The sequence below is a fragment of the Clarias gariepinus genome, chromosome 2, assembly GCF_024256425.1.
Source record: "Clarias gariepinus isolate MV-2021 ecotype Netherlands chromosome 2, CGAR_prim_01v2, whole genome shotgun sequence".
NCBI classification, from domain to species: domain Eukaryota; kingdom Metazoa; phylum Chordata; class Actinopteri; order Siluriformes; family Clariidae; genus Clarias; species Clarias gariepinus.
Genome location: NC_071101.1, coordinates 24,983,350 through 25,000,686, shown reverse-complemented (window position 1 = coordinate 25,000,686; position 17,337 = coordinate 24,983,350). Strand labels below are relative to the sequence as shown.

General features: G+C 37.2%; 3 protein-coding genes across 5 annotated transcripts in view; 1 reads left to right on the top strand and 2 right to left on the bottom strand.

Annotated features, from left to right (window-relative positions):
• The window catches only part of tmem266 (transmembrane protein 266), a 47,645-nt gene extending 46,761 nt beyond the window's left edge, over positions 1–884 (bottom strand). Inside the window, exon 1 of one of the 2 annotated variants that reach the window (XM_053487716.1) lies at positions 301–884. The gene's annotated coding sequence lies outside the window, so the exon portion shown is untranslated. The remainder of the gene's footprint in view (positions 1–300) is intronic. The other variant, XM_053487707.1, reaches the window with a different exon arrangement.
• A 3,101-nt stretch (positions 885–3,985) lies between these two features.
• On the top strand, positions 3,986–8,540 carry LOC128515508 (pro-neuregulin-4, membrane-bound isoform-like). The gene is made up of 5 exons (XM_053489578.1): positions 3,986–4,045; positions 4,395–4,459; positions 4,939–5,032; positions 7,428–7,580; positions 8,241–8,540. The coding sequence occupies exons 2-5, from the start codon at positions 4,450–4,452 to the stop codon at positions 8,281–8,283; spliced, it is 300 nt and encodes a 99-aa protein (XP_053345553.1). The 5' UTR covers positions 3,986–4,045; positions 4,395–4,449; the 3' UTR covers positions 8,284–8,540.
• A 1,033-nt stretch (positions 8,541–9,573) lies between these two features.
• On the bottom strand, positions 9,574–16,930 carry lactb (lactamase, beta). 2 transcript variants are annotated; one of them, XM_053491093.1, is made up of 6 exons: positions 16,419–16,930; positions 15,002–15,068; positions 14,705–14,895; positions 13,800–14,115; positions 12,263–12,428; positions 9,574–11,256 (listed from the first exon to the last, which is right to left on the bottom strand). In XM_053491093.1, exons 1-6 carry the CDS (start codon positions 16,785–16,787, stop codon positions 10,734–10,736), a joined length of 1,632 nt encoding a protein of 543 aa, XP_053347068.1. In that variant the 5' UTR covers positions 16,788–16,930; the 3' UTR covers positions 9,574–10,733. The 2 variants fall into 2 exon arrangements, with proteins under 2 accessions (XP_053347068.1, XP_053347069.1); XM_053491094.1 differs by having other exon boundaries at positions 16,425–16,929.
• Positions 16,931–17,337: the final 407 nt, after the last annotated feature.

Sequence of the window (17,337 nt, the reverse complement as noted above, 5' to 3'; positions counted from 1 at the left end):
GCCTAAAGCATTGAATGACTGTTTGTGATTAAATGCATTATCACTAACGAGTAAAAGAGCCTAGGATGTGTCGCTCTAAAGGCCATTGATTCCTGACATGGTTCGACATTGGGTTTAATGCAATAAAATGATGACAAATGGTCACTGATGAAAGCAATGATGGGTACAATAAGAGTGGGAGGCAGTGAAAAAAGAAGAGGAGGAGGAGGAGGAAGAGTAATTACTATAGCACACTTACTGGATAAAAAAAAAAACCTTGAAATAAGTAGCCTATTTTTAAAAAAATATATATAAACCTACCTTTTTGTTAAATGCATCATCGGAAGTTCAGTCGTGTCTCTCTTGCTCTAGTAATACTGATGATGATGATGATGAGGAGGAGGAGGAGGATGGAGATGTGTGCCTAGCTGATGCTCGGAGCTCAGAGCTTTCTACGTGTAGGCTGCTGCTGTTATCCCTGCCAAGCATCCGCTCTGCTTCTGCTTCTTCTGCACCTCCGAAGACAAAAAGGGCACGACTACCGAGCCCGATCCGTAATGCGATCATCGTTCACCGAGGTGCTGGGAGCAGTCCGCCGGCGAGGGAACGGAGAGGAGCAGCAGCAGCAGCAGCATCCGTGCGCGCGGTGGAGGAGGAGGAGGATGATGATGATGATGAGGAGGAGGAGGAGGTGGTGGTGGGCATTGTGTGCTGCTCCGCTCAGTGTGAGAATGAGAAACGAGGGCTTCCCCGACAGTCACTCCGGGGACTCCCGAGCTGGAAAACAGTCCAGATGTCCAAACCCAAATAACAAGCAGCTGTCAGGTGGAGATGAATAAACGGGCAGTCATCACTGCATCCGCTCAGCTCGTGTCTCTCAGTGCGCTTTAAAACACGCTCCAGCTCAGGGAGATGTGAGAAGACGAGCTCCGGATCTCCAGACGTTTCCCCTCCCTCGCCTGCACGGATCTCCACTCAGCCACGTCTCCGTGCCAATTGGTGTAGCCGTTTGTCACTCAGTCACGAGCACTACTCTGTGGAGAGACACATCAGCCCATGGCCAGGATATAACTCACAGCACACAAAGACATGCACATTCTCCCATCATTTCTCACTGCTTTCTCTCTTTCCTGAACTTTTTTTTTTTTTTTGCCTGATCCTGACCCTTCTCTCTCTCTCTCTCTCTCTCTCTCTATCACACACACACACAGACCTTCCCTGATTCATCCAGATGCACTTGGGAATCACTTAAATATTAATACTTTTCACAAACCTGTGAAACACCCTGATCTCAATACCACCGACTTGTACTTAAGAACTCCACATGTACTGTACTGATAACTCATCCAGGACTCAGTATATGCTTAAGCGGAACATTCTTTTATTTTACGACTAATGCTTGCTTTTGCTCTCCTACATCCAGAATGGTAACCACAAAATTACATTTTAAATGAGGCTCATCTTATAGTACGATTGTATAGATTTTATTAGATATGTACACGGATCAGCCGTAACACCTGCCTAATACTGAACAGGTCCCTCCTGTTACAACAACGAAAAAAAAAAAAAACAGTAATGATCTGTGTGTTCTGACGCCTTCCTATAAAAACCAGCATTTCCCTTTTCATCAATTTGAACTGTAGTAGCTCTTGTATGGGATCAGATGACACAGGCAGGCCTTTGCTCCTTACGTGCATCAATGATTCCTTGGACCACTTTTGGAAAGTCCTGACCACTGCAGACTAGAAACGTTCCCTCTGATCCATCACAATTTGGCCCATGGCACAGAAGCTACAGTTACAATATCTCACTGCAATAGCACCTGAAGGGGTAGGCTACATTAGACAGCAGGTGACAAATTTCTTTAAAAGTTGATGTGTTCGAAGCAGGACAAAATTAACAAGCGTAAGACCATAAAGAAACTTTGACAAGGGCCAAATTGTGCTGGCTAGATGACTGGGTCAGAGCAACTCCCAAACTGCAGGAAGGGTTTCTGAACACATACGTAATGCATCACTGTTTTGGTGACAAAAACGGAGACCTACCCAATATGAGGTGCTGGTCATAATGTTATGCTGGTTGTATATCACAATGTCAAATTTGTTACACATTACATCACTAAATCTCTCATATGTTATCTTTCCATTTTTAATTAAGCTTCTCTGACTCATTAGATGGTTTAATTGGAGAACATTGGAACAACTGGAATTAATCTACCATACCATAATGTGACAGCGCATAGTGGACTGAGCTTTGATATCTAAGAAATCAGGGTGAAAACTAATGATGCTTCTCATAAAGAATTTTTAAATAGGATTTTATTCCTAAGGCAGTTCTGGAGCTTAAGAATAAAATAATGGGCCGAAGGATCGATGGTTGTGAAAAAGATAATACCCATTTGGCCCGTTTGATAGCTAGATTACTTGCCTGTAACCAATTAGATTTATTTCCTTTACCTATACTGTACTTTTCCAAACGTTCTCTGGGCTATTTGTGTGCATAACAAATTCAGCAAAGCTCAAATAAGCGCAAATGAGTGCAGCTATTGCGTTATACACTTTAGGAAGAGGAAGAATTTTAATATGCCATAATCAGATTCGTGTAATTATTTCCCATACATACAGATAATTAAAAAAATAATAAATAAATAAATAAAATGTCTTATTAAATTGTTAAAATGACTACCAGAAAAGCATCAGGGCACCTTGGCATAGATTCTATCTCTCTATAACTGTACCAGTGCAATACACACTATTATTCCTACAGAAATCTTCTCATTTGCTGTTTGATGGTGTGATGGAGAGTCCTCACTGGGAAACTTTCATACTCATTAAACCATTCATTAAAGCCTCATGTCATCTGGGGCGTGCAAATATTTATCAGAGGTTAAAGGTGATCAGCCAGAACAACTTCATATTGATTCACGGTGACTCTTTCCTCTAAGGAGACAAGTAGACCAAAACAAGACGGGCAAAATGTAGAAGAACCGCAATTTCTTCTGTCTATTTGTATTCCAGCTGCATGTTTCTTATTTAGTGTAATTAAAGGATATTTAGACTTTCACCAATGTTGCTGACTCACACACAGGTTCATCTGTATTTACAGTAGCACCCTCACTGCATAAACAACATCACCTTGTGGAGATCCTGAAGTGTCTAATAATTAAGAATCTTGGAGTAATCATGTTTGATAGTGATTTCGGTCTGTGGAAGACTGTTGGCAATATCTGTAAAATGGCATGCTGACATTTCCCTGATATCTCTGATATCTGATATCGCTATGCTATCTATATCACTGCCAACTGTGAGGCACATGGATTTATCCTGGTGTCTGCTAAAATATGACTAAAGGTCTACAATTTGAGATTTTTCTGCCTGATGTCCTTTTATATTACAAATTGAAAATGATGAAAATTCTGGACATGGTGTTAAATAGCATTAATCAGCTTCATTATGTTAAGGGCACGCCCAGTGCTTGTTTAAAACACGTCAAGGTTTTAGGTGTGTTTCACTGCCCTTTCTAACGGTTTTAATAAAATGAATTCCCAAAATTCCATGCATACCTATTATGTTCTCAAGATTTCCCTTTAAAAATAGCAATCATAACTCAGGCTATCACCTGACAAAGTTAGACTTCTTAAGGTCTGCAGTACAGTGTTGGATACAAGTGCATCCGTAACCAACCACACCTGAATGAACATGGTGTAAATATCCTTCTATTGTTTTCACACAGATTCAACAAGGGGCATTTGCATTTGTTTATCATTTATTTAAAACCTTATAGCTAATAAATAGTTTAAATGATAAATGTAAGGAGATAGAGTCCAAAAAGTCCAAAACTTGAAAGTAATGTAAGATCTGATAGCTGTTGGTTCATACTGGATTTTTCTTATGATAGGAAGTGTTACCTGAATCCTAGCAATGTGGACAAACAGAAATGACAACATTTCTGGGCTCAAACGTACACGCCCAGGGCATACCTGTGTGACTCTCAGTGCCCTAATGGCTTTCATTTTGCAATGTCGCTCTGAAAAGTTGAAGAAATTTGCCTTCAGCCGTTTTATCTGGTAAGTCATTCTCTATTGTGATCCAATTTTCTAAAAAATCTTCTTCTATTTTACTATAAGGGGTTGTTGGTAAATCTCTGTAAAGACGACTTTTTTCATTTTAATAAAGTCAAAGCTGAGGCAAAATTTAAACCTGTCTCTTAATATTATAATCAATGTTTCCTGTAAAATGTCTCATATACTATCTATACTTACTGTCTCATAGAATATCTATACATGAATAACTGGTTTATAACATTATCTCACTGTTGCACATAAGGTCCAAATCGAATAACTAAATCATAAGGTCTCAACATGAAAAATATTTCTGGGATGTTACACATAACATAATTTTATTTTCTCCCATCAGGTGAAAGAAATAGATAATAGCTACATCCAGTGTGTCAAGTTCATCAAAACCTGTAATGATGGCAGGTAAAAATGAAGAATACTTAGCCATTAAATCTGATATACTCTGTATAACAAATACAGTTAAGTTTATTATTTTATTTATTAATGACTATTTTTCTCCTTGCTGCTCCTTGCCGATGGTATCCCTAAACACAGTGATAATTTATTGCACCCCTCTTACACACACTGCAATGAGTCACATTTAAATGCATTGGCGTAGACCCCATTCCTGTTACATTTGGACCATTTTGTAAAAAGTATTCAATAAGACAACATACGATTCTGGATAATCTGAAATAAATCTGTACTGTATATTTTTCTTGCAGTAAGCAATGGGATGGAAACATTTGCACACTACAGTATATTAATTATAGCATTAATAGTTAATAATCATGCACTAATTCTAATGCTTCACATGTTTTTATTGCTACAGTTTTAAAAAATTACAGCAAGAATCAGATAAATCCAGATTTATAATTTTCTCTATGATTTGTCGTTTATAGATCATCAAGAACCTTGCACTGCATCAGAAGAATATTATTGCATGAATGGGGGGGAATGCTTTAAAATACCTTCTATGTCCACACCCAACTGTGTGTAAGTCATAGTTTCTTGTATTTACTGTATTTACTTCTGGGGCCCAATTTAGAAAGCCTTTTAAACTACACATCAGTTATACCGAATATAATATGCTTCCATTTACAAGTTACACCAGCTTAACAGTGGTTTATAGCTAGAAAACAAAATAAAATACAAAATTCTTGATATTCTTGCAGCATGCAGACATAATCTGAACAGCACAAAGGACATATTTTAGACCATAGACTTCCACAAAAGCATGTGTTTTGGCATTAGTTAAAATTTAATTTTTGTGAAAATTCTGACTTAAGTGGAAGGAAAAACAAAGATAATGCTTGTATTGTATACAAGAAAGCAAAAATACATGCCCCCATGGTGTATTGTGGGCTTTATGATCATGAACATATTTCTGCAACATGTGACCTCAGACAAAACAATACAACAACGCTAACCGCTGGTACATTTGTTAGCATTCGTTTTTCTGCACCTGTGCATTTAGCCAATGTGTTGAACTACGTTGGATATAACAGCAGAGATGAAATTTGAGCTTTTAATGTATGTTTTCTAGCATGACCTCACATGTGAGCTTTTAGACTAAATGATTTATAAAAGCGGTCTTAAATGCATAAGAACCATTAGTGATCTTTCTTCCTTTACTGCAAGACAGCAGAATGTAAAAAGTTGGTCTCCATGGGTCATGTGTATACATGTATACTGTTTGTATATGTGTGACAGTATCAGTGTAATACAGTAACAGTGAGGATGCTACATTGATGGGTTACTGTATTGTCTGTGTGGAGTTTTTGTGCATTTTCTTCCCATCTCCACATGGCTTTCCTCTAAATCATACAGTTTTCTTCCATCTACCAAAAGAAGACAATAAAAGCATGGAGTCAGATAACTTGACTGAATGTGAACTGTGCTCTGAAATGGGTCGTGTCCCTTTCAGAGTGTACTACTGCCTTATGCCCAGTGTTTCCTAGGAAAGTCACCAATTATGTGACTCTGATAGAAGTAATTTCTAAAAGTGATTGCGTGAGAGTTACAACACCTAATAAATTTGAAAAGACCGATTTAATATTTGAAACAGAGAGATATCTAAATAGATTGACTATTTTATGGAAATGCACCATGAATATTATTATATTATTATATTATTATAACACCTATTATTTAAGACATCATAGGATCGCTTGGATTTGGTAATTCCTAGTGTAAATGCCCCTAGTGTACTTTCTAGTGTGTTCCTAGTAAGTCTTTTTTAGATGCAAACAATAACATGGAACTTGAACGTGATTAAACATGATTTTGAAATGTTATTGTTTCACCCCACAAAATTTTTTTTTCTTGAACAATTTAACTTAATTGCTATTATCTAGCTAGTCATCACTAGTTTTCATACTTTCATTACACTGCATACATAACATACATCTACAGCACTGTACTATCAGAAAGTGTGTAATGCCTTTACAATTTTCTGTATTTCTGCATAAATTTGACCTGGAATGTAATTAGATATTTTTTGTTAAGATAGGTTTAGAAGCTAAAAAAAGAGAAACTCGAAAAATAGAAACACGATTACACAAATGGCACAACAACATTTAAGGAAAAATTGTGTGAAATGTTACCTTAGGTAACTAGTGTGACCCTCATGAGCAGAACGTAAACCAGACATTTCATGTAACTTTGGATCAATCCTGCACAATTAACTTTGTTCAATATCTCTTTGTAAAAAAAAAAAAGATTCAACTAAGTGTTGTTAGTGGGCTCCCCTGCATGAGCCGCTCTTTTTAGGTTCTTCAACAACATGTTTATTGGGTTAAAGTCTAGACTTTGACCAGGCAATTCGAAACTATTAAAATTTTTCTGCTTGAACCACTGCTTAGTAAATTTGATTGTGTGGTAAGTATCAAGTCTTGCTGTAACACTAATTTACAGTTAAGCTTCTGACGTATGCTTTCTTTTTGGAGGAAAGTAGTTGCTCTTCTGCCATTGAGTGATAATGGACCCTAAACACACTCCGATATGTATATGTGTACGTTCTTGATAAAAAAAAACATGAGGGGCAGCTAAACCTATGATTTAATACAATCATTTTAATTGATGCAGCTGACTTCTATTCCCCTTTAAATACTTATAGACATTCACTTACTTATTCCATCAAAAATATTTAATGTTGCAAAATTTTGTTCCAAACATAAAAATTTAAATGTCTTTGCATCCTTTTCTTAATTTGGTTATTAATATCTAGTTTTAGGATGAAGATCTGGATGTAAACATATTTCTGATCAAATTTATTCAGAAATGCAGGAACTAAGGAACTTACTAGTGACCCTATATCAAGTTTGCTTAACTTGTACAAGATCTGTTATGCTCACTTACTCGGCATGGACCAACTATTATTTCCTTGCAGATGCAATAACAACTATGTAGGCAGCAGGTGTGAGCATTTCCTACTGGAGAGCGCAGCAGACAACAGCCATCAAACAGGCATGATCGTTGCTATAGCCATTCTCGTCCTGCTCATCCTGCTATTACTGATTGTGATCATCTACCACATGTGCAAGTGAGTAAAAAACAAAAATGCCACTATTGAATATTATTTAAAGAAAGAAAAGCTAATATTATAAATTCTATTTTGCGGTTCATATATTTTTTAAAATGTGCAAAGCTGTCTTTATGGCGATCATTGTATGAAGGCTGTACCAAAAGTAATGCGTTAGTGGGCATAACTTTGTCAGTTAATGATAAGGTTATGCCCACTTAAGTTATGCCCTTTGTATAAAGGTACTACTCAACATAGTCTCCATTACAAGCAATGCATTTTCTCCATCACTGAACCCAACTCTCAGATCCTCTTTGAAAATTCCCTTTGTCACTGTTGATGGTGTCTTTAATGCTGGTTTCCCTTTCTTAAACTCTCATCCATCTGTGCACATTGGTTTTGTCAGTGGTGTCATCTCAATAAGCACTCTGTAGCGTAGACACAGTGACGCGTGAGATTTTCTAAGAGGATTTGAGAGTTGGTTTCACCGATGGTGCACATACATTACAGACTATTCATAGAAAAATATTTTTGCATTATTTTTGCATTTGTGTAATTGTGTTAAAACTAGCAGACTTGTTTTAATTAATATCTTTAAATAAAGCAACAATTCTTGCAATTCTGAATTAGCCTTTTTTTCACAATTACATGAACTAATTCAGAATATGGTTTTCTTACTAGACTGAAAAGGAAAAATTCAAGAAGTTCAAGGACCCTACCATGATGCCAGCACTAAGGACCATGACTGATCTAATTGAAAGTTATAAATTAATTTCTAAGTTTACACATGTAAATAGTTATTTTACAATAATTTTTGAAAGACAAATATTTAATATATTCTTACTGTAAGTCTTCAGACTATATTCCAGACAATTAAATGTTATAGTAATCAAATACATTTCAAATAGTTATTTTGTCAGTTTAAACTTACTGGTAATATAAAACTTTAAGGAAAATGTCTTACTAATACCACATATAATCATCAATTTTACATGTAGGCTAAAATAATTCTTGTATAGGTTCAAAAATAGGCAAAATAATGTAATACATTCTGTCAGTATAAAGACAAACCAAATGGCTTTTCAATGTGGTGAATTAAGACAGTCTGTAGAAATTTTCTATTTTATCAAGATAATAAAAAATCTAGCAGTATTAAGACATGTGTGTATATTAAGCAGTTTTTTTTTTATATCACTGAATCAGTATTATAATACTATGCAACAAAACTTCAACTTTTTCTAGTTCCTGGCAGAAAATGTTAAATAAATTCAGGGGTTCACCATTTAGCACTTCAGTTTAGTTCTACCTGTAAAAGTGTACACACAGACCATATATCAGTTTCAGAGATGGCATCAAGTAGCTGCAAGCATTCTCCAGACCCAGTCTGCTACGTGTGTGGTCAATTTATCAAGACAGGAGCGAAAAAGTACTCTGTGACAGCATCTGCTAAAATCTGAAGCCTGTGAAGGATATTTCAGCATACTGGACCTTGATGGGAGACTATATTTGGGGGCTGATATGTAAAAATGATTTACATTACATCAAGTCACATTTCTTAAAAAACCTACTAACTTCTAAACTTTTTTGCATCATTTTAGTAGAAATACATGTAATTTTTTTATTGCACATTTTATTCAGACATTATAAAAATGAAAATATGCAGATTAATTCAGTTTTACCTAGGAAATAGGTTAATTTCTAATTTCTAAAGTTCTACTCCAGGTTACAAAAGCAACATTTAAAGGAATAATAGTCAGTTTTCTATACTTTTAAGAAATAACATACTATCCAGGACCTAAATTTGTGGACAGAACTTCTGACCATACACTGTTAATTTGCTCTTTATTTAATTCACACTCTTATCTGCTCTGGTATGAAGAACTGCACGAGTGGGACAACAGCAGGGATTCCTCCACTTCTTGGGCAAAAGGACCCCAAAAGGACATTATGAATTTTCTGTACTCAACACATGATTTTATGTGCAAATGCACTCATCTGAAAAATACACTGAAGATTCAAAAGTGACAAAATTTATTAGATCTTATTTCAGAGACAAAAACATCCCCACTCATTATATTTCTGAGTTAACTATAAAATCTTTAGTGATGTTATGGTCAATAAACAATCAGATGCGCTTTGTCATTAAAACTGTCCATGATTTTGAAGGAGGCCTGCTAGATTCTAAAAATGACCCGGTGAGAAAGAAGAGGGAGAGGAGTCTCCCTCTAGTGGGACCCTTAAAACATTTCAATTTGGCTTAAATTTATGACCTCATTCCAAGTACAGTATAGCATAGCAGGAATGCTATTTGTAACATTACAAAAAACAAAGAATAAGAAATAGAAGGCAAGTTTATCAATTATCTATTTATACAATTTCCTATGCAATGCATGTAAAGAGATAAAATCTGATTCGCAGTAAAAATACATATGAAGTGTGCTTTGCACTATACATGTTCACTCACATTTATACCATTCAGGCATACCACTAAAACCATTAACATAATAGGTTCTTATACTGTATGTATTAGGTTCCATTGTGCCACCAAAACAGCTCTGACCCCTCGAGGCATGGACTCCTGAAAACCTCTAAAGATGTGCTGGGGTTTCTAGTAACCCAGTAACCCAGTGTCGGAAAACTTCAAAGCACTTTTCTAAGATAAGAGCATTTGCCAAATGCCTAAATGTAGATAGAAAATGTAAATCTGGCACCAGTATAATATCACTTAAAATTCTGCACGTTTCAAGGTGGGGCCTTCATGCAACTGACTTGTTTGTCCAGCACATCCCATGGATTGCAGTCAGATTTAGATTTGGGGAATTTGTAGGCTAGATCAACAACCTTGAGCTCGTTGCCTGCTAAGTCCCATTAACAGCAACCTGTGATGCACTGGGTGTTTTGATACCTTGTGCTAGATTGGCTTTTCTTTGGAAACATGCAAGCTGGGTTGCCTCTGATTCCCATAAGCATAAATGATCCATGTGTGCCCATGATCCTGTCCCTGGTTTATATAGTTTATAATCAATGTTATTCAACTCACCTGGTTTTGAAATTACTGTTATGGCTGATCGGTATATACTGTAGGTCAACATTGTAGATAAATGACCCGGGTCAACGTTATGATACGAAAATTATAGACAATGAATCATACACAAATTGTATAATACTTTTAATTTAGCTGTCTCTGGCCTTTTCAAACTCATACGCAATCTTCAGTGCAGTGGTATTGAGTCCGACAGACTGCAAATTTGTGATGATGGCCACTACAACCCCCAGAGGAGGGGTCGCTCTCTCTCCTGGTGCCTTTAGACTCCCACTGGGTAAAACCAATAACACACTGCTCGCCCCCACAGCGCCTCCCGTGTGTGAGACATAGTGCCTGCGCATGCGACATTGCCCATACATCTGTTGCTTCTCCACGACCATCCAGCCCTGAGCATAGCGGCCATCTTTATCCCATGAAGGCTCAGTTTTATCCACAGGAGCCCAGAGAGCTTTAGCTGTGTGGGGTTTGAGGAAGCCTGGGAGGAATCCGCTTGTGTCAGTTAGGTCCAATAGCTGATAGCTGTAGAGCATGGCATTAGCAAAAAGCAGCAGATCTCCAACTGTAGACAGAAAGCCTCCTCCAGCCCACTTGTAAGAGTTGTCCACATATGGGCAGTTCACAATGCGCCCATTTTTACTGTGATGGTAATACCTGGTGAGGGAAATAAATAGAAGAAAAAAATGGGAGCAATGTAGACACTTTGACAAATAGTAGGGAACTAGTTATATGACTGCGATCAGAAAAAAAAAACCCTTACTTTACAATTATGCTGCATTCGTCTTACCTCAGAAGTAAGGCCAGCATTATGGTAATTTTGGCATTTGTGCTTTCGAGCTACATAATTGGGGAAAAAAAAGGACTGGGCTGTTTTTTTTTTTTTTTACTGTTATCAACAAGCCAGGCATCTGTGATGTGTGTATTTAAATCTAAAAAACGTAACCTGTATAGTCAGTCTGTGGTATAATCTGAATAAGCAAATGTGTCTGTATATAGAGTCACGTCCACGAGCATTTGGACAGTGAGACAATTTTCTTATTTTAGCCTCACACAATGGACTAGAAATAAAGCAAGCAAAACATGACTGAATTGTAGACTTTCAGTGTTAATTTAAGGAGGATAGCCAAAATGTTGTTTTAAAAATTAGAGCCATTTTTCAAGCCAAGTTCCTCAATTTTTACAAGCACAAAAGTAATTACTTTTAAAACTAATTCTTAAAATTCCTTTCAATTTTTAACATTTTTGCTTTTTCCATACAATAAAACTGCCTGCATTTCAATCACATCTGGATTGCTTCCTTTCAAATCTAAATGAGGTTGTGTATGGGGCAAAAATATGAAAATTGGTTTACTGTCCAAATTTTTATGGACCCAATTGTTGAAATAAAACAAACTTTTATATACAGCATGGCATATTTGAAACAAATGGGGGCTACTTTGTTTGGTGTTTGTGCTATGATGCTGATTTGGTTGAGATCACCATATCAAGTTCTATCAAGGAATTTAAAGTTGTTGTTTTTTTCAGTTTTTCCCAAGTTACGACCTTTTGTTGAATGCAGCACTATGCTCAGAATCACAACATACCAGACCAACGTTCAAACAAGAGACATGTGATCCCACATTAATCCTATTTTCCTTTCTAATGGGCGACCTCTGATTACCTAGCTCGGTTGTAGATAATGGGGTCGTTCTCATCGGGCACGGTGTTGAGCATGCCTAATTCGCGAAACATGTTCATCATAAGGTCCAGAAAGCGCCGGCCTGCTGCTCTCTCCAACACAGCACTCAACAGGGTAAATGCATGAGTAGAGTATAAGAATGTTGAACCTGCAGGCAGAAAACAACAGTCATACTTTACCAGGAGGTTTTAGATTAGACTGGCACCAGACAAATCTATCTGTATTTTACTGTTATTAAAGTTCTTTTGTTTTTCCACTAGAGAACTTTAGATTTAAACTTTAAAATTAAAAGTGTCCTTTATGGACATTCAGGATTTATTTTGTAATTAAATTCAAAGATGGCTTTTTAAACTAAAATATCTTTCACCTGAGGAAGAGAGAGACAAAAAGACATTTGTTTATTATGAAAAAGGGTACTGTGAGCTACAGTAATACAAGCTCACTACACTGGATACTTGAGTAATATTTGACCCTGTAGGGTATCACTACTTTTACTAAAGTACAGGATTTGTGTACTTTGCCCACCACTAGACGCATGTACATCTTTTTTCACTTTAGTTAACTGGTTCTATATTGCCCACAATGCCAATTGAAAACTCCCTTATAGATTTTATCCCATGAGATCTGTCCGCATTGTCCACCTGCTCATCTGTATGCTTTGATCAACTGAAGCTTCAACATTCATGGTAAGACTGACATCAACACCATTGTATCTGACATCTTGTAGATCATTAACTCATCGAGCAAAGTCTATGCTGAACTATGAATGAACTCAACTTTGATGTGAAGTGTAAAGATGCACTGCATTGTTGAACTTTTTATTCAACACCTGATGTCTCGTTTGTTGTGTTGGATATTGCATTGATACGAATCTCACTACAGAACAGTAAATAAAAAATGAAAATTTTCCTCTTTTGTTAACCAATATACCTAGACAACTGCAAATTTATCTTTGGAATAATGGAAATACATCACTACACAACATATTGTAAAGCCCTAAAATTACAACAAAAAAAAACTATGAAGTCTAATGAATTACATCTAAAAACAATTATTTTCCACAAAGTGAAACAATAGTTGCAAAACGTTAGTAAATGCACTGCTTTGACAAAAAAGGTTGCCATTTCAGAAGGGTCAAATGACGAGATAAGAACCCTTCAACAGATTATTAAAACCTAAAAGGACAGTACTAAACCGTCAACCCTCTGTCTTTCACAGAGATGTGGTCGGAAAACAAATGATGAATGTAGATCACCTGATAGATTGAAATGCTTGATGAAGTTGCATGGTAAAAAAAAATAAACAGTTAAAACCATAAATTCATCGGGCTGCATGATAACTGTTTTATTTTTTTTATTGTATACTAACAAGCACTGTCAGTATAGCTGAAAAAAACCACCATTCAAAATGACAGTGATGCAGAAGGGTGATAATAAAGGGTAAAATAAAAATGTTAGTGACTGTCCATAGTGATTAAATCCAGGAACTTCACAAGTAATTTATCCCATAGCTTTCTCACCTGGCTTGAAAATAAGTGGATCATCCTTGAACAGGTCTAAAGCCTGGATAATATCCTCGAAGTTGTCCTTAATATAGTACTCCCCCTGCTCGAACTCTTTCTTCCTTTTGCCATGCTTTACATCCGTGTTCTTCTTTCTGCTGTCCGACTGTGTAGATTTCTGCTTGGTCTCATTGGAATTGTTTTCTTCTTTTATTCCAGGAGGCCTTACTAAGCGTTTTGCCTTTTCCTTATCTTCTCGCACTCTCTTGGGGTCTTTTTCGTAATGGCGGATACCACTCAGGTGAGACAGCAGCAGTCGTGGAGTTATCGTCACCTGGTTTAGACACACAACAAAACAATACTTTTTGTTGTAAGAGATGCACACACAAAAAGTAATAAAACACTATGACATTCTGTTATTGGGGAAATAATTACCCATGGGATGGTGTGATGAGGCATAAGTCAAAGTGGATAGCTGTCACTGAATCAGATCACAAAATGTTTTATTCTTCTTATATACCCATAATTTAAATGTCATACTTTTATTAAATTATAATTAATGGAACAAGTAAGTTCCTGTTATTGCTCATGTCAAGAAAAAGTATGAAATATAATTCCTATTTTTTTTCTTTCAGGTTTCTCTTTCTTGAACTTAAGAAAAAAAATTGCAGCTAATCAAGATGGAAAAAAGAAAAAGGCCTACAAATTAAAAAAAACTTCTTACTGAAAGATAACACACAAAAATAAACTGTTGTACACTGTTGCTCAAAATTGTAATATATTAGAAGTAGTTAATTAATATACTCCTAGTACCCAGCAATGTAAAAATGCTGTTAATGTAAAGTAACATGCTCAGAAAAAAGATTATCAAGCATTCAATAGTGTTTTGGTTAAAACATATATTATTTAAATGTATATCTTACATCCTTCCCTTCAAACTGTTTTTCAGGGAATTCAGGCACATATTTTTGGACAGGCGCATCCAGATCCAGCTTTCCATCTTCCCACACCCGAGCAACAGCAGTTGCAGTCAGAGATTTACTGATGCTGGCGATCCTCATCACAGTGCCAACATCACATGGCACTCTGTTCTCCAAATCAGCATACCCTATGCCTGGAGGAACACGTCTACATCAAATATAATGTTGTTTTGTTTTTTAAACACAGGCAGCTCGTTCAACTTGAACAGAGTGCGGGAAAGCACAGATGCAGCTACATACCTTCACCCCACACTTGAGCGCCGTCTACAGAAACGCCAATGACCATGCCAGGAGCTCCAACTTCATCCTGTTGGCCAACAACACATTACAGACAGTTTAGCTTACTACAGTTTGCAGAAGTCATTCAAAAGTCAGCATGGTACAACATGTGCTTACTTGCAAATTATGAGGAGTGTTTAAGTCAAACAAGTGAAACTGGTTATGGTGGAACTGAATAAGGGCATTAAACCGATTGACATGTGCAGAAAACTTGAAGCACAGTTCGGCGATGAGACTATTAGTCACAATAAAACATTTTAAATACAACTTATCAATTAGTGGAAGAGGCCCATCTGTCTGTGGGAACTGTACACACAATAATTCATGAACACCACTTGCGCATAACAGAAATGGTGGCGACACGGTGGCTTAGTGGTTAGCAGCGTTGCCTTGCAACTGCAGAGTCCAGGTTTGAGTCCCAATCTTGGGTCTGTGTACATGTTCTCCCTGTGCTTGGTGGGTTTCCTCCAGGTGCTCTGGTTTCCTCCCACAGTCTAAAGACATGCAGATCTGGCTAACTGGCGTCCCCATCCCCTGCGATGGATTGGCACCCTATCCAGGGTATAATCTGCTTTGTGCCCTAAGTCTCCTGCAACCCTGTATGCAGTATAAAAAAATATAGATGATAAGTGAATGAGTGAGTGAGGAACTGAGAGTGAGGAGCTGGAACTTCCTACAAGTCTACCTGGGTCTTCAATAACTACCTGGACTCCATATTAACATCAATTAACATCAGCTATTATAGCTGAACTGCCTGCCACCTAACACACTGTATAAATGCAGATCATTTACTGCTTTCTGTTTCACCTAAATGAGGATGGGTTCCCTGTTGAGTCTGGTTCCTCTCAAGGTTTCTTCCTATTACCATCTCAGGGAGTTTTTCCTTGCCACTGTCGCCCTCGGCTTGCTCACCAGGGACAAACTGATCATTTTGATTCATACAAATTCACATTTCATACAAACTTAAATAATTAGTTTGATTGTGTAAAGCTGCTTTGCGGCAATGACAATTGCTAAAAGCGCTATACAAATAAAATTGAATCGAATTAAATGTACAGCCCTCATCTTACTCTAAATGATTTCCACATGTTTGGGCCATTAAAGGAGTTCCTGGGAGGCCAGCGCATAAGATGTAAAGGTGTACTGAGAAAAGTTCTACTTAGATGGTATTCAAGCACCAGTGAGACACATTGATGGGACAAGTGCATTAGTATAGCAGGAGATTGAATAGAGAAATTAAGGTGGTTTTTACTCCCATAAATGTGTTCTGTTATTCTGCACATCAAAAGTCCTAGTTTGACCTAAACACCCCTCCTGTATACACACAGGTCTGGAGTAAATCCCTTGAAATGATGCCGAGTATGAACGTTGATACTACCTGTACCTTTATCCGCTGCAGGAGGTCGCGGCTGCTCTCTATGGCCGCGCTGTATTTGGAGCTGCTGGAAGATTTCACTGTTTTCTCACACTCACACTCACACTCACGACTGTACACGTGATACCTCAGCCCTAGAGCTAACAGAACCCCTGCTCCTATGCCCAGCGCCCAAAAACATCGTTTGCCGCCATTATTAAAGTGGAAGGCCCTGTTTGTTAGTGTCAGGCTCCGACGCTGTGACCCTGGGTCAGTGAGCGGCTGCTGAATCCAACGCTTCTGTACGCCAAAGGAGAAAGAGCCGCTGTTCTGAGAACAGTATTTACAGCGGGAGCAAAAAACAGCCGGGGACACACTTAAAAACCGGGACATCGCTGTGCTTCAGCAAAAACAACCCGTAAATACTCCACTCTGCTTCCTGCTCTGTACACATAAACAACATTCCCAAAGGCATAATGAAGCCAGTGACAATATAAACTGAGAAATGGATTATGGGTAATTGTCTATGATTACGACTGTGCACTGAAGATAAATCACCACAAATATTGATTTTTTTTTTTTTTAAACGTGTAGTTTCTATTATAACAATTTTTATTTGTTCATTTACTTTCATTAAAAACTAACTTCTAAACACCAATTAGGTCTTTTACTTTGAAAAAAAAAAAAAAAAGCTTCAAAATACGTTTTCAATTTGAACTAGAATTCCAAAATGGCTATTTAGGGTAAAAGTAGTGCACTATATACAGTGTACAAACCGTACTACCACTTCCTATGTAGTGCACTTACAGAGGGACTAGAAAATAATTTGATATTCAGCCTGATATTATCCTGTCTGGATAACTAACACCGTAGTTAAATAGTGGGATTTATCCAGCTAGATAGATCATAGAGAGATAATATTGAGAGACTCATCTTTTTAACA